Here is a 21,298-nt window from a genome sequence, read left to right as displayed (position 1 = left end):
TTACCTTTTTTTTTTTTAAGATTTTTTGTTTTGGGGTGGAGGGGTACAGGACTTTATTGGGGAACAGTGTATACTTCCAGGACTTTTTTCCAAGTCAAGTTGTTGTCCTTTTAATCTTAGTTGTGGAGGGTACCGTTCAGCTTCAAGTTGTTGTCCTTTCAGTCTTAGTTGTGGAGGGCGCAGCTCAGCTCCAGGTCCAGTTGCCATTGCTAGTTGCAGGGGGCGCAGCCCACCATCCCTTGTGGGAGTCGAACTGGCAACCTTCTGGTTGAGAGGATGCACCCCAACCAACTGAGCCATCTGGGAGGCAGCTCAGCTCAAGGTGCCGTGTTCAATCTTAGTTGCAGGGGGCAGAGCTCACCATCCCTTGCGGGAGTTGAGGAATTGAACCAGCAACCTTGTGGTTGAGAGCCCACTGGCCCATGTGGGAATCGAACCGGCAGCCTTCGGAGTTAGGAGCATGGAGCTCTAACTGCCGAAGCCACCCGGCCGGCCCCCAATTGTTAACATTTTGCACATTTACTTTTTTCTCTTTTTTCCTTGACCATTTGAGTTAGTTGCAGACACATGCTATTTCACTGCTAAATATTTTAGCATGTTTCTCCTAAAAACAATGTCCTGTCTGCATAATCAAGATATTACAATTATTGCCCTCAGAAAATTTTACATTGTAACAATGCTAATATAGTCTACATTCAGATTTTCTCAATTTGTCCTAATAATGTTTTCCAATAGCTGTTTTTTTCTTTTCTCTCTTTTTTTTTTTGGACCCAGGATACAATTTGGGACCACATTGCTTTTGGTACTATGTTTGTATCTCCTTTAATCTAGAACAGTTTACTAGTCTTTTTCTTAGTCTTTCATGAAATACAGGTTTTTGGAGACTGGGCAGTTGTTGTGCAGAAAGTCCCTCAATGTTTGTCTGTTTCCTCATGATTAGAGACAAATTACACATTTTTGACAAGAATAATTATCATTGTGTCCTCTGTGAATCACATCAGGGGAGCACGTGATGTCAGTCTGATTTGTTTGATGTGAAGGTACCCTTTTCTCTTTAGTAAGTAATCTGTGGGGTGATACTTGGAATATCCTCAACTGTCCTGCATCCACTTATAATTTTTGTCTGAGTCAACTATTGCTGGTTCTAAAGTGTTTATTTTCTATTATTTCTTCTATGTTTATTAGTTGGTATTCTTCTCTGAAGAAGAGCTTTCCCTCCTCTATATCTTTCCCTTTGAATTATAACCTACCGCTACCTGTGAGATCTGGAAAAGTGACGTCACGTACTCCCTGAGAACCCATGTTTTCTCATCCTTAAGATGACCCAAGGATCACATTTTTGAATTTTTAGTCAGTCGGAGACTTTCCCATAAAGATCTGCAAGGCATCTGCCAGAGAAAGAAACAGCCTGGCTCTGACATGCCAGGCCATAGCCTCCGTCCTCAGGAATCCCACGTGTCCTCCAGCCGCCTTCTCCGCAGCCCCTCTCATAACAACAGTAACTCCGGGCGTTCTCGCGAGAGCAAGCCCCTTTACGGACAAAGGTGCGAGCCTTCAGGCTTCCCGGGTCTCACGTCAACCCCCGCCGCAGCCACCTGCGCGCTGGGCCCTGCCGCGCACGCGCGCGCGCGTCCAGAGCCAGACAGTTGGTGGTGTTGCTACGCCCCAGCTGTTCCTCTCTGCACGCAGCTCCGCGGCGCGCGACCCCGGTGTGACACCACGGCGCAAACGCGGTGCGGGGGTAGGCAGGGGCGCGCAGGCGCCGCGGGGGGAGTGAGGCCGCGCAGGCGCGGACGGCGTTGGTTGAAGAAGACCTTCAGCGTTGCCCTGGCGGAGCGGAGATCGGCTCTCTGGGTGGAGGTGAGAAGAACCGAGGCCGCGGGCCGTGCCGGGGTTGAGGGGTAGGTGGGCCGCTGCCGAGCCCGGACCCGACGAGAGGCGAGTCTAACGGAGGGGTTGGGAGGGAGAGAGCAGCCTCAACGGGGCGCGGGCCGGGCCGCGGAGGGTAGAGGGGACCTTGCTCCCCTGGCCACCTTAGGTGATGGAGCCGCAACGCCGGCAGGGACAGGCGCCGAGCCGAGTGCCTACTCGCGACCTTCCCTCCGCCTGGTGTGCCCACGGGACTTTGTTTCCAGGCGTCATGCCCAGAAAGGAGGTTGGTTTCTAAGGAAGTTGGATCCTCGAACCCCAAACCTACTCTCCGCCCCCAGCTGCCTCTCTGGAATTGTTGTCCAGCATCAGGGAAGCCCTTTATTCACTCCTTACCGCCAAAGGGAGGATGCTATATGTGCAACTTAAAATAGAGAAACTAGGAACAAAACGGGCTATTTACCGGCTTTGTAGTTACTGTGTAAAGCAGTATTATCTCCGCCACCTCCGTGTAATGCAACCTCGATACGTTGTGCATGTCTACAAAGAAGTGCGTTTTGTAGAGCTAATAGAAATATGTGATAATAGCTTTATTCTCGAATAACATGAGGTCTCTGTGGCTTCTCGATTTTTGCTTGATCATGCCTGCCGTGCATTTCCCATCAGAATCGTGGTCCTGGAAAAGTAAGCTTGGACTAGGCAGAGTTGAGGTCAGTTAGTTAACTAAAAATCAGCTGCACGACTTTTTCAAATTGGCAGTGGTTTTGAAAAAGAAAGCAATGCTAAAAGATTGCGATGAGTCCCTAGATGGAAGGTTCTAAATATTTAGGTGTACCTTTTGTCAGTAGATGAAAAACCGGGCTGTAAAGCTTTAACATTTCTATTTGAATGTGTAGTGCCTGCTTTTCTGTACTTCCCAAATTGTAGACTACTGACAGAATTCCAACAGATACCAACATCAGTTGTGATCATAAAGAGTAATTAGATTGCAGTTGACAGTGAGTAAAAAAAATAAATTTGATCATTTGAATACAAGGAACTGAATTGTAAAATAATTGCTCTGGAAGTGAACTCTGAAACCTTGGGGCTTAGAACAAAGTTTTATTATGGTAGGAGTCAGTACATTTATCCCGAGCCTTTCATCTTTACTCAATCCTTGTAACTTTACGTGTATATATTTTTATAGGACGCTTGTTCTCTTAACATAATGTCTGTTATATCTGACAAGTTTAGGTTAAGAAACAAATTTTAAATGAATTCACAATTCAGAAGTGCAACTTAAGTGTATGTTATGTCCAGATATGGTATAGGCAGAAACTTAGCAGAAGATTACATTAAGGACGAGGGTAAATATAAATAAATATTAGTTTGATATTAGTAGATAGTTCAGGCATAGTACTTGCAAGGGCTAACTGGTGCTCTGGATTTTTCTGATATAGTTGGGTAATGGGGCTGCTTGAAGTGGTTCTACAATTGGTTACACATGGCTTTTGAGACTGCTGCAGGAAAAGATTTCCTGTTATACAAAGAGGGCAAAGGAATGGTATGTTCTGCATTGCTTGTAGAACTTCTGGGAATTTCGATGTGAGGGTCATATTGGCAGTGGGAAAGCTGGGTAAATATTAATTAGATAAGATGAAAAGTGAAGGCACCTTGGGATTTTGAAGGCTTTAACTTGAGAGAGTACACCAATTTTTGGTAGGCAGATTACTGCACGTAGAATTGATCCTATTTCTGGTTAATGGGTAAGAGTATAGCACTTTTTAAAGAAGAGCTTTGAGAGGGCATATTCTGGATGAATACATTTCAATTAGTATGGTAATTCTTATTTTAAGAGCTGAATTTGTAGTGGCAAAATGTTAACCTTGAAGATTTTTAATGCATCTATTTTCACAATTCCTCGACAAATTTACCTTGTTGCTTTATATAGCTCTCTGGATTTATAACAGCCCAAGAAATATTTTTCTAATGTAAATGTTCCTTTTTTTTTTTTTTTAGTAAAAAGTCAAATTAACCCATTTCTTCTCCAGCCTGTGAGAAATTTATTTTCTTTGAAATCTAATCAGAAAGATGACCTCTGTGAATCTCATGAAAAAACCCTTTTATTCTCCAGTGTTCTGGAAAGCTCTTTTTAAAGGAGCAGAATGCCTTCTCAACTTTGCTTGCGTTAGGGTATAAACATTAATGATGCAAAGAGAAAACCATATATCTCTTCTCAGAGCACTAAACCGTAGAAGGACTACACGTAAACAAATACTAAATGGTTATTTTTATTCCACTGTCCCTGTTTTTCTTTATAAGATATGTGTAACACACCGACTTACTGTGACCTAGGAAAGGCTGCCAAGGATGTCTTCAACAAAGGATATGGTGAGTATGCGATTGTAAATGTCCAGATTGTGCTAAGGGTTAGTATTGAATGCTACTACCCTGTGCTAGTAAAATGAGGTTAAGTCAACAATAATATACCTCACAAGATTTAAGGGGTAACTTAATAGGTTGTTAGACTTCTTTCTTTAGAGGTAGAGTCCCACTGGCATTAAAAGCAACCATATACATATACACACACACACACACATGTATATACGCATATACATATACATATGTATATGCGTATATATATGTGTATATATATATTAACTATGTGTGATATATATATATATATCACAGTTATATATATATATATATATATATATATATATATATATATATCATAGTTAATATAATCTGTAAGACCAAATAATATAAATCTGTAATATGTGTTCCCTGGGGACATTTAAAGTAGGGGTACATATTTCCTTCTCCAAATAATGGCAACGTTTTCATGAGAGTAAAGCACAATTTGACTTCTTTGGGGTAGCATATATTCTTTGGTCCCAAGTAGACATTTATTTTTAGTTTTTAAAGATTAGCGATTAAACTTTCTGTTTTTTGTGTTGTAAACATTTTGTTTTTTTTAAGAGTAATGTTAATTGTATATTTTAAGCTTGTATATATATCTTCATAGTATTTTCTAATAATTTTGGTTCTTAGAATAGTACATATTTCTTTCATTCATTTGTTCTTTAGCTTATATTTTAAAAATACATCTTTATTATTTTGAGGGGCTTAAAATTATACTTCAGTTATTTCATTATAGTTCAGTTTCTCATGGAACTCTTACTTAATGAGAATACTGTATATTTTCCATATGGAAGGTACTATGGACTAATTTCATAATTTCTAAGTTGCAAAAACTGGAGTGAACGTCACATTTTGTACGTTTCTGTGTTTTTTGTGTCTAGGGTTTGGCATGGTCAAAATAGATCTGAGAACCAAGTCATGTAGTGGTGTGGTAAGTACCTAATATGTTTGCAATAGATGCAGCATAATTAACTTAAAGGAACCTATTTAAAAATCAATGTTTAGTGTGGTTATGTGAAATAGCATACTTTTGGCACTGTGCTCTCTTCCCTACAGCTTTGTTCCACTCTTCCAATTTCAGTGAGAATCCTCTACTCAGCCACTTAAGCCCATAGGCACTCAGGTTGAATTTTGGGGAAGCCCCTTTGTTTTTGTCATAATAAGACTATTCTGAGGGGTGGCCGGTTGGTTCAGTTGGTTAGAGCACGAGCTCATAACAACAAGGTTGCTGGTTCGATCCCCACATGGGCCACTGTGAGCTGCGCTCTCCACAACAAAATTGAAACAACTGCTTACTTGACTTGGAACTGATGGGTCCTGGAAAAACACACTTAAAATGAATAAAAAGTTTTTTTTTAAAAAAAGAAGACTATTCTGAGTCTGACTCAGAAGATATAGAATATGTTATATGTATATTTTTTTAATCCATGAAATATTATTATACTTTCATGAATATGTATATGGGCACTAAAAACTTTATTTCCATTGTGTTGGGTTCATACAAGTTTTATTGCCTTTTAACAAGAATAAGTTAATTTTAGCCTCTGTCCTTTCATAATCAATTGAAGCAAATGTAGAAATAAAATGCATGTAGGTTAGTTTGTAGTTTTTATTGATGTTCATAAAGTCTTTTTTCCTGGAAGTTAAGAATGTAGTAAAGGATGTGGCATATTTTCAAAGCATCATTAATCAGAGCTTTTATTCAGTAAGTCTCAGCAACTAGATTAACTTTACATTCACCTCGTTCTCTGATTTTGCTTTGTTGGCCACATCTGTTTTTGATATTTACCTGTTCAAACCAGTACAAATTTTATTTCTAGATACAATGATTTAATTAGAAGGGCAAGAGGTATGTAGAATTCTAATACTGTCTCATATTTTGTATAATCCTGGTTTGTCACTGTTATTCTTTCCCTGGGTTTTCTAGTGGTAAATAAATAACATATGCAACTACCCTACTAGGATGGGCATATTGTTGTATGGTTTTGTTAAAATAGAAAAATTATACTCATTTTGAGTAGGGTTTCAGAATTTGCTCAAGTTAGATTTGTGTTGCAAAACCCATCAACTAAAATTTTATCTCCCTTTCACGCTGCTGTGGTGTGGACTATTAATTCAGATGGTAAGAAAAACAGCATGTTTGTGTGCTTGTTTTTATGGCTGCTTTTGGTCTCTGGTACTGATTTAGGATGAATTGCACCCATTGCTCCAAATTTTTTAGATAATATCTTGATGTTTTTATCGTATACCATTGATTTAACAATAACATTTTAAAGATTGTTTTGTTGCTTTCTAGCATTTAATGTAGAGTTGTTCATGTTATATGCATGTTGTAAATGTAATTTGCCCTTTTTGATCTAATTATGAAATAAGACAAAAACTGAAGCAGTTATGATGCTGGAACTCAACTTAGAAAAATTCTAGCATTCTCTTTGAAATTTGTATCTCTAATATTTTAGACTTTAATAGAGCTTCAAACTAAGAAATGACGATAACAAGGAAGAAAAGTACACTATTTTACCTTAATTTTGTGCACTAAAATTAAGCTTCATATTTGCTATACTGCAAGTTTATGAAAGGTGAATGTAAAAAATAATACACTGGGTAGTTGGATCTACTAAAAGAAAATGATGGTCAATTAAATAATTGTGTGAACTGTTAAACATGACTAGCATTTTATCATTTTTTACTAAGGCCCTGTCCTAAATGTGCAGCATGATATTCTCTTTGAAAACTTTCTGTGTGGTGGTGATAAACAGATCGTAGTTTCCCAGTTGTTTCATCAGCCTGTAGAACCAGAGTGAGGGAGCAGGGTATTTGGTAAAGGGAGGACTCATATTGCAGGCAGTGAAACACAACTGGTCGGGGTTGGCAGCATTTCAGAAATGTTCTTTAAAACAGAGCCAATCAGAATGTGCTTTTCTTTACAGTTCATAGATTGTCAGTGACAGGTGCTGACTGTTTGCTTCTCCCTAGAAGGAGATCTATTTCGAATTGCTTGTCATATGATTGAAATGACGCCTGACACCTAAGGAGGGAGGAAGATCTATTTTAAGGCACTCATAGCAATAATGATAGAAAGTTTAAAAAAGTAGATAGGCGGAGAAGGGAGAAAGAAGTATAAATTAAAACATTCAGTTTTGTTGTAAAAAATGGATAGATACTTTCAAATGTTAAAACTGTTTATGCTGAAAGTTTTACAGATAGTTTTGTGGACAAAAGTAATAAAAATTTCATAACAATGTGAATGTAGTTAATGCCACTGAACTGTACACTTAAAAATGGTTAAAATGGTAAATTTTATATTAAGTGTTTTTTATCACAATAAAAATAAATTTTTAAAAAATGCAATAAAGGTCTAAAAGAGGGAAGGGAGGCTAGTGTTTGCACTGTTTTGGGATTTTTCTTTTTAAGGACTTTAAAATTAGCTTGAAAGATGATAGAGAACTGATCATCCTTTTTTAGACCCTGAAAGGAAAATGTTTAAGAATCTGTATAGTTTTATCCTTTTAGTAAAGGGATTTTCAGTTAAGATTTTTTTTTTTTTGAAGGATAGAATTTAAGATTCCATTTAGTTAGAGAGTATAGGAAACAAGAAATATTGATGAGAGAGGTGAGATGGAAAGATCTAAAACTGGTTAAGATATTGAGAAATTAGAAAGAAGGAAAACAGGAAATAAGTTGCTGTACAGTAGGGCTGTGGTAAAAAGTTAATTGTATTCGTGCCTGATACATTGAACACTGCTTTCTGAAATGAGTATTTTCTATTTGATGAGCTGCTTTTAAGCTAATTATTTTTTATTTTTTATCAGGAATTTTCTACTTCTGGTCATGCTTACACTGATACAGGGAAAGCATCAGGCAACCTAGAGACCAAATATAAGGTCTGTAACTATGGACTTACCTTCACCCAAAAATGGAACACAGACAATACTCTTGGAACAGAAATCTCATGGGAGAACAAGGTAAGAGAAAGCATTAGAAGTTATTTGTAGGGTAAATTTATCTTGTGAGTAAGATGATAAACGCCAAATATAATCTGAATGAGATCTTACAACCTATCCAGTAGCCATATTTTTTCGCTGCATGTGGCCTTGTTTGGTATGTCTTACGTTTCTAGCAAGGCTTTGTGAGTACATAATTACCACTTTATATCTTTGTTCTGAACTCTTCTATTTATTCTGTTATATAGCTGAGCCTTTCTTGGCTAGACAAAACTATTTGCAGTGATTTTATTTAATTTTGTTTTATAATCATTGCAAAATTGGCTCCACAGAAAAATGTTTTTAAAATTCTGTGTTTTCAAAGAGAAAATCTATCAAATATTTGTCAAGGGCCTGTTATATACAGGGCACTATTTTTGAGGTATGTCTATATGCACATTACCACATATAGGTAATATATATGTATGGCTGAATAAATTACTTAAGCTGGCTTGTTAAATATCAGGTTGTTTTATTACAGTAATTTCAAGAGAGTATCAAGATTATTTTTTGCATTGGGATTTTGTTGTTTTGTGCTGTGCTTTATATTATTGGCTGGAAGAGGATTTGATCTTTATATTTTAACCTGTTTTTTGGTGAGAGAATCATGATGAAGCCTGGGGTGAGGGAAGAGAGGTAAAAAGGGACAGGGAAAAATGAAGAGATCATTTATTAAATTTAATATTTGGCTTTCTTTAATGACTTCCTTTTTTTGTTAGGAAGTTAGAGAAAACTTTAGAATTGATTTCTTGAGTCAAAATAAGAATTGAAAGTTACTAATTATTAATTTTAAATCTTTATTTTTCAGTTGGCTGAAGGGTTGAAGCTGACTCTTGATACCATATTTGTACCGAACACAGGGTAATTATCTAAATCCCATTTTCTGAAATGTCTTTATAGCCTGTAGCGATAGAGAGGTTTAGAATAAGGAGTTGCAATGAAAAGTTTAGATACAGGAAGAGCTTGGGAGGTTGCTGTTAGGAATACTAGAGACCTTGTGTGTGCAGTAAAGAGAAAGGAAGACTCCCTTGAGGCAGGATAAAATTTTGATTTGTAAATTGAACAGATGAACAAAAATATAAATCTAATTCCAAAGAGGCACATGGTAGAAAAAGTTTAAGAACTAGCAGTGTTTGAAATTAGATACTTCTTAAGCTATTCTAAAGATCCATGGATGTGATATTTTGCTGAGAAGTTAGTTTCTTAAGAAAACAGTAATATTCTGGCTGTAGAACACCGTGATGAGTAGTTCTGCTATTGACCTGTTTTCTTAGCCTTTATAAATCCCCCCACTTTTCTGCTTCAATTTCTAAATCTAAAAAATGGGGATTGTGTTGTTTCTTATCTGCCTATCATGGGCCAAGGCTTTCAGAAGGGCAGAGATGTGAGATAAAGGCAAAGAAGCATTTCTTCTCAGCTGAAGCAACAGCTGTGTCCTTCCTGCCACATACTGTAGCAATCTTCAGGACACATATTCTCTCTTGTAAGAGTCCTGATTGAAGTAAACAAGGATGATTAAGAACTAATTTCAGTATTGTCCTTCAAAAATGCACACTTCTCTTTCATCCATTTAACGTTGTCCATGGAGAAAACACCCTACAGAAAATAAATATGCTTACTAAAGGGCTGTACCCTTTAAGAAAAAAAGTACAGTTCTCTCCATGGTAGGTTAATAACTTAGAAGTGAAGTGGGTCGGGTGTTGTTATCTTTCGTATAGCATTTGGGCATTGGAACATTTAAAAAAATTGGCTTCTCGTAATAGATATGTATTCAGATTATTAATTTGGTACTGAAATACCCTTATTCCTTTTTATGCTTTTGTTCATACCTTCAAGGAATTAATCATGAAGTACCTATCATTTGAATTTATAGTGAGGAATACATAAAAATAGTACATATATTTCTAATCGTAACAAAATTATGTTTTTAGAGCTAAGTTGTTTGAAACATTTTTACTATATATATGCCATCTACCAAAATGATATTTACACTGGGGCACAGAGGGGATCTTACTGTAAAGATTCCTGGACAGAAACTCATGTTGTTTTCATTGTTATTTTTGTTTGTTTTTCACAGAAAGAAGAGTGGGAAATTGAAGGCCTCTTACAAACGGGATTGTTTCAGTCTTGGCAGTAATGTTGATATAGATTTTTCTGGACCAACCATCTATGGCTGGGCTGTGTTAGCCTTTGAAGGTTGGCTTGCTGGTTATCAGATGAGTTTTGACACAGCCAAATCCAAACTGTCACAGAATAATTTCGCCCTGGGTTATAAGGCTGCAGACTTCCAGCTGCACACTCATGTGTGAGTGTTTATAATCATTCCTCCTTTAGTGTCAGTGCGGTCATCCAAAAATTCGGTAACCGTTAATATGTCGAGAAGGTTACAAGTGATGGCACTTGCATTTCATATGCCTTGGTGGACATCCAGCGTCACTGTACTGTTTTCATAGCAAAACATTGCCAGCGGTTAGTGCACTTGGGGCATTGTGCTATGCTGCTGGTAGTTACTGGCTTCTTAGACTGTACTCCAAACTTTACGAAGCTGTAGAATCTGTAGAAGCAGCAGTGGGATGGAGAGAACCCAGGGCATGGGTCACCTCCTGGTAGAAAGGATCCTTTGGCGGCATTCCTGCTTCCTCTCCTCTGGTGCCCTACTCAGCTTGGCAATATCTGGAAGCAGGTCTGTTTGGATCATGAAGAATAGCTGCCTAATTGAGCTGAGCATCCTGGAGCATCCTCAGTAATTCTCTGGAGGTTTACAGATACCCTTTGTCAGAACCCAGCCACCTCTACTGCATTCACAGATCCTCAGATCCTCAGCAATTCTGGATTCAGTTGTGTAGGCTGCACCCTGGTGGGGAAATGAATTTGAACTTTTAAATTGCATTTTACATCTCGGGCTGCCAGCACTTCTATTATACCAGGAAGAGAAAGCAAAGGACAAGCTGTGTGCGTTTGAAGTGTTGTAGGTTGCTCTTCACTAGATATTCTAATTCACTTACGATGACTAAAAGTCAAGCAGTGATATAGACAGTGGCATTAAAATTGATGAAACAGTATCATCATGAAAACTCAGGGACTAACTTCTGGGATGCTTTGAAGCATTTATTGAGGTAGTTCTCTGGAGCAATGCACCCTAAGTTTTGTAGGGTGGGTGCTTTCTATCTCTAGGACTCTGTTTTAAATAAAATCCCCAATTGGCTTTCTTCCTGTACTTGTACCACTATATACATTTTTTGTGGAATCTTTATTGAACTCAACTTTCAGAATTTTAAATACTGAACATCTTAAAGAGACCTATAGGTCATATTTACCAGAGGGGTCTGCCTTTGCATAATTTAATTGTGTCTAAGAAATTTACATCACATGGAGGAGCCACGTAAATAAATCAAGTGTTAACTGCACTTTAATTAGGTGGTTAAATTACATAACTGGATTTAGCTCCTTGTTTTGCTTGGTAATTTATGCAAGAAGTTTGCTAAGATCTATAGTTGCAAAATGAGATCTTTATTTAGATAGTCTTAGAATTTGTTTCCATATCATAACAATGGTACAAACTAGATATTTATGACTTTTACCATGAAAACAGGAATGATGGCACTGAATTTGGAGGGTCTATCTACCAGAAGGTTAACGAGAAGATTGAAACGTCAATAAACCTTGCTTGGACAGCTGGCAGTAACAACACCCGTTTTGGCATCGCTGCTAAATACAAGCTGGATTGTAGAACTTCTCTCTCTGTAAGAATGTGCTAGCAGATTGTGTCTTAGATTGCGCTTAGAGTTTCATCTAAGTTGTTAATGAACGTTATGATACAGTTGTAGTTTGCATGTGTTTTGTTAACTTGAATGAGCTAGTCATTGTGTATGAAAGAGCATTATACCTCAAGTCCGGAAATGTGGGTTCTAGTCCTAGTTCTTCCTGTATTTGGCTACTGTCTGACCTTCTCAAGTCATTTTTTCTCATTGGCCTCAAAATTTTCTTCATAGATTCGTGGGATTTGATTACTATTCCTGTTGGTTTTAGTAATTCTTATTAATAATGACACTAATTGAGCTCTTAAATTTCAGGTACTGTGCTAAGGGCTTTACGTGTATTATCTCATTTAATCCTCACAACTACTATAGGTGGTGAGTAGTATCCTCATCCCCATTCTACAAATGAGGGAACTGAGGCTTAGAGAGGTCAGGTAACTTGCCCAAGGTCACACAATAAGTGGCAGTGCCAAGATTTGAACCCAGATATGTCTCTTTCCAGAGTTCAAGCTTTAACCACTGTTGGGTCGTAAACTGGTATCTCAAAGAATTCAGTACACGGGTATTTGGCTGCACAGTGTTTTAAAAATATTTGCTTGAGGCCGTTAAGCATGCATTCTCAAGGACCCTGCTGTCCATATCAGTCCTCTTAATTTCTTACAAGGTTTATCTCTTTATTAATTAAATTTTCAGTTTCAGTTATTCTAGATGGGCCGTAAGGTGCTTTAGCTTTGGAAATCTGATGCATGAAGTGGTGGCTGTACTGGACTTACATGTTATAAAATTGATTGTTTTCTTTCTGTTTCTATTTCATCTTCTCATCTTAGGCTAAAGTAAATAATGCCAGCCTGATTGGACTGGGTTATACTCAGACTCTTCGACCAGGTAAGTAAAAGAATAACAGGGTTCGGGTGGAAGGTGACAGAGCAATAATGAAAATAACCTACGGAAACACCTACAATCACTGTAGGTTACTTCACACCATTTTGAAACACTTGGTTCATATCAAGTAGAACACATTAAGTACTTTTGCTTAAAAAAAATTATGTATTTCTAGCTATAACTTGGTTACTCTGGGTTTGTGAGTTTGGTTCATCATTCATTGTTCTTAACTCTGAACTCCAAGTAAAGTTTGCCATGATTATGCTTTACTCATTACAAATCAGATGATTATAGATAACCCCTTGTCAAGTTAGTGATAGCTTGTAACTCTTACACCCAGCTGTAATCCATTTCATTGAGTCCATCGTTTCTAAAAAAAATGCAGATCTGATTGTAATACTTGTTACAAGTGACTGTGCTGTTTTCTTCTTCCTAGGAGTCAAACTGACCCTATCAGCTTTAGTCGATGGAAAGAATTTCAATGCAGGCGGTCACAAGGTTGGGTTGGGATTTGAACTAGAAGCTTAAGATGGTTTTGAATAAAGCATCAGCTTTGTCCCTGAAGGTGAAGAGGAATGAACCCACTATGTTTTGGCCTTAAAATTCTTCTCTGAAATTTCAAAAGTGTGAACTTTTTATTCTTCCAAAGAATTGTAGTCCTCCCCACACTGAAGTTGCAAGTCCATCCTAAGGGAGGTGCTTGAAGGCATGCCTGGAAGTTGTCATGTTTGTGCCACATTTCAGTTCCACAGTATCGTTTTAAATGCGTTCCTCAGCAACAGTGTAGTGTCATGTTATAAAGGAAATGACCTGATCTTCCAGTTTGTACATCACGTCCTGCATGTCCCACTCCACTTTTTCATAACCTGTTAATATATTGGTCTCTGTGCTGTAGTGGAATCTTTGGTTTTGCATCAGAGTAAAATAAAATAAACCCATCACATTTGAACATAATTGCTCATCTGACTTGCTAGTGGTGGTTTTTTTACATTTGGTGTGATTTGCTTTGAAAAATACTCTCAGGTGGGATGTATGCCTTAAGTGGTATGTCTGCAGTATCTGTGCTGTTGCCGGTCCCTTCCGCTCTTACTGCTCCTCTGCAGTCAGACCGAGAAGTGAAACGGAGTTTTGTTCTGCTGGGCAGAAGCACATCTCTTGAGGTACTTCCCACTGCAGTGTGATAGTCTATCAGACTGGTAGTTTTGTGAAGCTGCTGAGAAAGAGTGAAGGTGTGAGTGGGCAAAAGACGAGCAAAGGAAAGAGTACAATTAGAAATACTACAGGGAAGCGAGTGGTAGGAGGCCAGAGCTGGAGGAGGACGCATCTATGGCTCCTCCCAGGCCTCGGGAAAATGTTGGTGACTAGGTCTAGAAAAATAAGCACCAAAGAATTAAAATACCAGTTTAGAAAAAAATGAAGAACACTATGATATCTTCACCGCTGACTGGTAAATCACTTTTCTTTGTAAAAGTAGAACTCCTTTTGGGGAAAAAAAAAAAAAAAAAAAAAAAATTTAAACATACCGTGTTTCCCCGAAAATAAGACCTAGCCAGACAATCAGCTCGAATGTGTGTTTTGGAGCAAAAATTAATGTAAGACCCAGTATTATAGTAAAATAAGACTGTATTATAGTAAAATAAGACTGGGTCTTATATTAGTTTTTGCTTCAAAAGACGCATTAGAGCTGATTGTCCAGCTAGGTCTTATTTTTGGGGAAACACAGTAGATGCTGGTTGCAACAAATTCAGTCAGTTTAGAAGTAAATAAAAATGAAAATTTCCACTCACCCCTCTCGCCAGACTTTCTTCTGTTACTACTAACAGTTTGATAAATATCCTTGCAGATATTTTTTCAGTATCTTTTAGAGATTAGAAATATATCTATGATACTTAAATGTACACCTTGTTTATATTTTTAAATTTAACAGATAGAGCCCTCTTTCTCTTTGTTCATGTAGAGCCTTATGTTTTTTATGCTTTAGTATAAATGTGACATTATTTAGCTATTCTGTTTTGCTGTATTCAGTTTTTTACTTTACAGTGCTGCATTGAGTATCTTTGTCCATTTCTTTTTGCCCACTTCTGTGAGTATTTCCAAGGCGGCACTGCCAATAGCTTTCTGTGATGATGAAAATGGTCTGTCTGCACCCTCCCGTGTGGTAGTCACCAGCCCCAGGTAGCTGTGAGCACCTGAAATGTAACCGGGGCAATGGAAGAACTCAGTTTTTAGTTCTGTTTCATTTTGATTAGTTTAAACTTAAATAGGCACATGTGGCGAGTGGCTGTTGGAGGAGACAGCGCAGCGCTCTAGGATAGATGGAGAAGGGTGACTGCTGAGTCACGGTGTGCACAGTGACGTCGTACAAAGTTGCCTTTCAGAAATTTTGTTCCAATTTGTATTTGTGCCAATGGTGGATAAGAACGCCCATTTCCCCACGTTCTCAGTAACATGGAATGTTAGCAAACTTTAGAATTTTTATCGGTTTTAGAGATGAAGAGTGGTATCTTGTTTTAATTTGAATTTCCCTAATTGCCAGTGAAATGGAGCTGTTTTCATGTTTACTGATCGTTTATAATTATCTGATTTACCTGTTCAAATTCCTTGCTCAGTTTCCAAAACAACTAGACACGGTTGGTTTTTTAAAAAAATTTCTGTGCTGCAAGGATTTCCCCCTACCACCATGAAAGATTATCGTCACTAGAACCCAAATTCTAACCACCACCACTTATGTCCAAAAATAATCTGATGCCAATCACTCTGATAAAATTTTCTTGTCTTTGTGGGTTGAACCACCATTACAGGAGATAGTATAATAGAGAAGGAAAGCAGAGAGAGGCGGGTAAGCACCAAATTCATTGTCAGCGAGTCCCAAGTCACTGACCACGGCTGGGATACCAGTGGTTCTTACTTGCCACCCTTAGAGAAGTTCCCCACGTAGATTGTTTAGAGTACTGGTGTCGCCTGTGATAAGAAACTAATAGGCAGGTTTTTATTAAATTTTATAATAGCAGATTAAAGTTAACACGTCATACTTTGTTAATTACTGCAAGAGACGTGGAGGACATCACGATGTATTACTAATCCATCATTATACTCTGAGCACCACTGCCCAAGGGACAGAGGGGGACAATAAATATCCCAGAGTTTCATTAAGTTAGTAAATGTCCGTCCTTCAGAGCTCTGCCAACTTGGCGAAGCATCAGGTTCTAGAACCTTGGACAGCAGGAGCCGAAGCTATTTCTGGGCCACCCTACAGCACGCACGCGCACACACGAGATCGCTGTTTTCTGCACACGAAGGCTAGCCTTCCCTATGAGACTAGAGCCTGATTACACATGCTTTATTTCCTCTTTGATTAGTCCCCTCTGGTTGTTTCCCTTTAGAAACCTTTTTCTTTTGCCCTCCACTTGTATGTTGACATTCAGGTTCTAGTCTCAACCTTCTCTAACTCTGCACCCTGGTGATTTTTTTGTAAGGAGCTTTTCCAGATGACAGCTGCCTGTCCTTAGAGATCCTGATATGCCTCAGGGGCCTTCTCAGAATAAGGTGGTCTGATAGCACCATTCTTCCTCGCTCAGATTTTAAACGAATTGTCAATTAGGACCATCTTTACCATTGAAGGCTCCTTACATTCTTGCTCAGGGTCAGTGACAGCAATGTGTGACCAGGGCGGCCTCCCCGCCTGCCCAGCGTGGGTGGTATGGAGGGAGGAGAGGGGACATCTTGTGCTCTGAGGTCAGTCTCCCCACCAAGAGGAAGGCAGAGGAACTGACTTATCTGCCCATTTCCTTTCCCCCAAATGTACCAATCAGATGTACTCCTTTCCTCTGGTGGAGGGACTAAAAGGGACAGAGGCCCGAGTATGATGCTGAAGGTGGTCCAGTCACATGGAAGGAGATACTTAAGAACGGGGCGCAGTTTTCATAGTTTGTGTGCTGTTTTTTTTTTTGGATGTAAGTTTTATTTTCATTTCCCTTGACATCTGCTGAACTGTGGAGCCAGGCTCCGTTGGTAGAGCTGTGTGGTGCCTTGTATCTGTCTGCCTCCTGCAGTTCTGTTTACCATCTCCAGAAGGCTCAGCTTCTTGAGAAGCTGAAGGTATATTTAGAAGGGTATGTTCCCAGGATGAGAGCGATTTGGAGCCCAGGCTGGTGACATCAAATACACTGAATTTATCCCTTGGTCTATTCTGTTCTGGCTTCAGAGAAGTAAGAGTTTCTAGCGAGGTTGGTGCCGTTTGGTGTGGTTTCTGTACCTTGAACTCCCTCGTCTTAGCTTGTCCTGGTCATGTTTCTGTTCTATGGGCTCATCAGGTTCTCTTTTTTCCTCTGGACATGTAATCTAGTTCTTCGACTTTGAAACCACATTTGGACTGTTGAGTCTGGAATCCCCATTTCCTTAGCAGGTTGCTCTCTGGAATCAATCCCAGGATAAGGGTTGTTGGTGACGGCTGTGATGACAGTGTGCAACTGGGAGAAGGTGTAGCTGGTAGAACACCATCTACTCCACTACGTGTGAGCCTTCTCTTCAGGGTGATCTTGGCCTTAGCTTGCTTCTAAGTCCTTTGCAGGTTCTGCTCTTTTCTGAACTCAGTGCCTAGCTTTTCGATTCTGAAACCAAATCTGGATCCTAGGCTCTTTGATATTGATTTCTAAAGCAAGCTTTTGTTTGGTAGGGTAACCTGGGTAAGGTTTTTGATTGAATGCTTTGATGAGGATTTTGAACTGGTCTGTGAATTTGGTGGACTTCGTCTATGATTCCTTGCTTGGAGCGTTGTCTTGGGCCATGTTGGACCAGAGTCCTGAAGCTTTCAACCAGGAAACCAGTAGGTGTGCTTTTAAGCCATAGCTGATCTCTACCTCCTGCCAGAGATCCGGCTTGTCACCTAGGAAATACATCCAAACCTTAAGGTAGGGGTGAGTGGCGGATGTGCTTCAACATCTCTTCCTGGTGATGCTCATACACCCATTCTGCTCGGCCTTTGAATACCACTCCTGTTGTGCTGGGGAGCTACCTCCTAAAGCTCACTGACTACTCCCAGAGTGTATCCCCGTCTAAGAAGGTTCGCGGCTGCCAGCTGCCCGTCAGGACGGCAGGCCTCTTGGATATTCTGCAGGCACCTAACACCAATGCTCTCACTGTCGACTTTGCGCTTGGAGTCTCAGCCAGATGTCTGCCTCTCTTGTGAAAGCTTCCTCGACGATCTCCTGAAGCCACTTACCGGCCTCCCCTCGGGCTGCTCCCACTTTGTGGAAACATCCTTATGGTAGCAGCAGTCACACTGATTGCAGTTTTGTTTATTCATCTCCCCTCCTGCCTAGGAACTCCCAGAGGCCTATCTTTTTGTCTTCCTACCTTCAGTGGCCTTCCAATGATAGGCACCCAGTGGAAGTGTGAATGAATGAAAATGGGCCGGCCATCCGGCAGGATGGCACAGTTTGGCTTCCGGCTCATGGGGATTTCTGCGTACAGATGAAGGTTCTCCTTTGGCAAGTACTGTAGTTCCCTATGGCCATCAAAGCAGCACAGATGATTCCTGGCATTTCTAGCAACCCTTTGAATTATGACATAATATTCTGTGAGGTGACTTCACTGCTGCAATTGAAAAGGGTTCTGGAAAGACGGTCATTAATTGCAATTACACTTGACCCCACTGGGGGCCGCTGTGGTCACTGCCAGCAGAAGATGACGGTCCCGCTATTGGGTCTCTCCCTTCTGCCTTTGAGGTCAGCCTGTCCTTCCTTTTGTCCTCTTCACTCCCTTCCCCAACGCCTACCTACCTATAGTTTGGAATCTTTACATGTAGGATTTGGTTTAACCTGTAAATATTAAGCCTTGGGGAAAGGCAAGGAAATTCTCCATCTTACTCTGGCCCAGATCCCTTTTGCTCTGTTGAAGGTTTTTGTTCTAGCCAGTGGAAATGGGGAACAGTTGGTCACCCTTGTGTCTGAAAGCCCTTACTTAAAATCATATTTAATTCCTCATGTTTCCTTTATAAAAACAGAATAAATCTCATCCTTTCTTCCTAGGCTTCCTTTCCAAGTTCTTAGCCCCCTAACAGTGTTCCTTCCTTCTCTGAGTCCCCCTCGCAGGCCTCCATACAGCTCAGTCCCCTGAGCTGTGTAGAGACCACAGTGTGGACACAGCCTGACAGCTGCTGCACAGGAAGGGCCTGCGATCAGGTCAGGGAGCCTGGCGCCTGCTCTGCCCCCGTCACCATTTGGCTGCCTAAACTTTCCTCCTTCTGTGCCTTAGTTCCCCGGGGCCTGGCCAGCTCCAGGTGTCGCAAAAGATGGTAGGGATGATGGAGCGGAGGTGACTTTTTTTGTTTCAGAATATGCTTCAGAGTTGTTTATTGTCCTTTCAGTAATAAAGGATGATGCACTATAAAAATACTTAATATTTTTAATATGGGCTGACAATGTAAGGACAAGGCGACATTTCCCCTTTATGAGAATTGAACCATATTCTGCAGGTCTCACCAACAACCTTTTTGTTTTCCACCCCCACCAAACATGCAGAGAACCCATTCTCCAGTTTCTTTTTAGTCCCTTGCTCTTTTGTCTCATTCATCTATCTGTCTTATTTTGTTTCTGTTCTTCATCATCTGATTTAATGTTCTCCTTCAGGCAATCCTCCTGAAGGGGGGAGGTCATCCATGAAAAGTGAGGTCGTGAGTAACCATTCATCGAGGAGGAAACAGTACTTGTCTGTGGCGCGCTACTCTGGGCCGGGCCTGGAATGGTCCCTTTCCGTACGCCGTCCCCCAGAATCCCTTGCAGCCCCTGCTATGGTCTCACTGTCCTCCTGCAAGGAAACTGGAGCTCATAGGGTTAAGTGGCTGAAATCTGAGCCCAGTTCCACCAGACGCCCAGAATCACCCTGTCAGGAGCACTGGGCAAATCTGGTCTCCCTCAGAGGAGCAGAGGTACCTCATTTTGAGGAAACACTGCTGCATCTCCTTGTAGCGCCCTTTCTCCTGCCTGCCTCGCTTTGTATATGTGTAAGCTCATTGATGCCACAGAGCTATACATGTCACCATTTGCTGAACGATGGAGTGGTTTTTAATTTTTATTCTACAGGGGAGCATTTAAGATCTTGCTCCCTAGCATAAGTTGTCAGTTTGGCTCAAACTCATTAAAAATTAAAAAAATTTTTTTTTTTACTCTACAGCTTAGTCTGAGGAGACAGGAGTACTTATTTAAAAAATTATCTTGTTGAAAATAAGTATTTCTACATATTTGCTCTAAAGGTCAGCCCTTTCGGAAAGGTATAAAAGGAAGTTTAAAAGAACTGTCTCTGAGCTGAAGCGCCTTCTGACAGCCTGTGCTCCACGCGCAGACTTGGCCGCGGGGAGAGGAGTGGCGTGGCAAGCCAGCATCCGGAGCACTCCTTGTGGCTCCAGACAGCTCTTGTACGTAACAGGGTGATCTCTGGTGACAAAATCACAGGAAGATGCCAGGGACACAGGAGTTAACCGTGTCCAGGAGTGTTTGCATTTTTAGAGGACGAGGTTGATTAACTCAGGAGACTCCCAGGCGGCCTGGGCAGGGGTGCCCTCTACTAGCATCCCCTCCCCCCGGGGCTGCCCCGTCCTCTGCCTGAAATCACCCACCTGCCTCTGGGGAAGGCGGAGCATCTCTGCAGTGGACAAGGCTTCTCTACAGGTTGCTGCCACACAGTTGGGTGCTGAGTCATTCAAAGTCTCGGTGTGGGTGTGACCTTTGTCCCACTTTGCTTCCTGGGCCTCTGGCTCTGCTACCCGGCTGCTGGAGCTGTGCTGGAGCTGTGCCGGGGCTGAGATAGCCGCCCTCCTCCCAGGACAGCTTGCAAAAACTGGTACTCTGTCAGGCTGTTATTTTTCTTATAAATAAGTGTAGGAGGAAACTGAACTTATTGAATCTATGGTTTTATCAAAAGCAAAATGAAGGGCCTAAAGTGCCATTTTAAATATTGGAAAGGGCAAATTTCTTTGTGAAGATGAGGAACTTTTTACACCTGGCCACTTTTGCTCCTCTCTTATCATCCTGGCTCCAGAAGGAACTGGAGCTTGTGGCTCATGCTGTAGAGGCTGAAGGAGTTTCCATTTGAAGCTCTAAATTGGTGTGTTTTTGTTTTGTTTTTGGTTGCTTAAGCCAAGAAGAAAGGCTGTTCATTTCCCTCCTAGGTCTTTAGCCCTGAAGTCCTGCCGGCCTCAGAGTGACATGGGAACGGCTGGGCACCGCGGTGTGCTACGCCCTTTCGCAGCGTTCCCACCCGGGGACCAACCCTCTCGTCTGTTCATTACTGAGGGATCAGCGTGTGTATGTCAGCGGGGGGGATTTCCGGATGCTGAGCTGTGCGTCATTCTTATGTGTATTTGCTGCACAAACATGTCGTAGTAGTGAAATAAGGGGAAAAAAC

At 40.5% G+C, this 21,298-nt stretch overlaps 1 protein-coding gene and 1 pseudogene across 8 annotated transcripts; one reads left to right on the top strand and one right to left on the bottom strand.

Annotated features, from left to right (window-relative positions):
• The first annotated feature begins 1,576 nt into the window (after positions 1–1,576).
• On the top strand, positions 1,577–13,887 carry VDAC3 (voltage dependent anion channel 3). 8 transcript variants are annotated; one of them, XM_033104930.1, is made up of 10 exons: positions 1,577–1,860; positions 4,171–4,239; positions 5,154–5,203; positions 6,392–6,394; positions 8,085–8,237; positions 9,064–9,116; positions 10,333–10,560; positions 11,848–11,998; positions 12,841–12,898; positions 13,332–13,887. In XM_033104930.1, the coding sequence occupies exons 2-10, from the start codon at positions 4,173–4,175 to the stop codon at positions 13,421–13,423; spliced, it is 855 nt and encodes a 284-aa protein (XP_032960821.1). In that variant the 5' UTR covers positions 1,577–1,860; positions 4,171–4,172; the 3' UTR covers positions 13,424–13,887. The 8 variants fall into 8 exon arrangements, with proteins under 8 accessions (XP_032960821.1, XP_032960827.1, XP_032960823.1 ...); XM_033104932.1 differs by lacking the exon at positions 1,577–1,860 and adding an exon at positions 1,920–1,938; XM_033104935.1 differs by lacking the exon at positions 1,577–1,860 and adding an exon at positions 2,137–2,155.
• Positions 13,888–15,625: 1,738 nt separating this feature from the next.
• Positions 15,626–18,200, bottom strand: LOC117021173 (double homeobox protein A-like; annotated as a pseudogene).
• Positions 18,201–21,298: the final 3,098 nt, after the last annotated feature.

Source organism: Rhinolophus ferrumequinum, chromosome 4 (genome assembly GCF_004115265.2).
Source record: "Rhinolophus ferrumequinum isolate MPI-CBG mRhiFer1 chromosome 4, mRhiFer1_v1.p, whole genome shotgun sequence".
In the NCBI taxonomy this organism is placed as follows: Eukaryota; Metazoa; Chordata; class Mammalia; order Chiroptera; family Rhinolophidae; genus Rhinolophus; species Rhinolophus ferrumequinum.
Note: the sequence above shows the minus strand (reverse complement) of the source record. Positions and strands in the feature narration are given on the sequence as shown.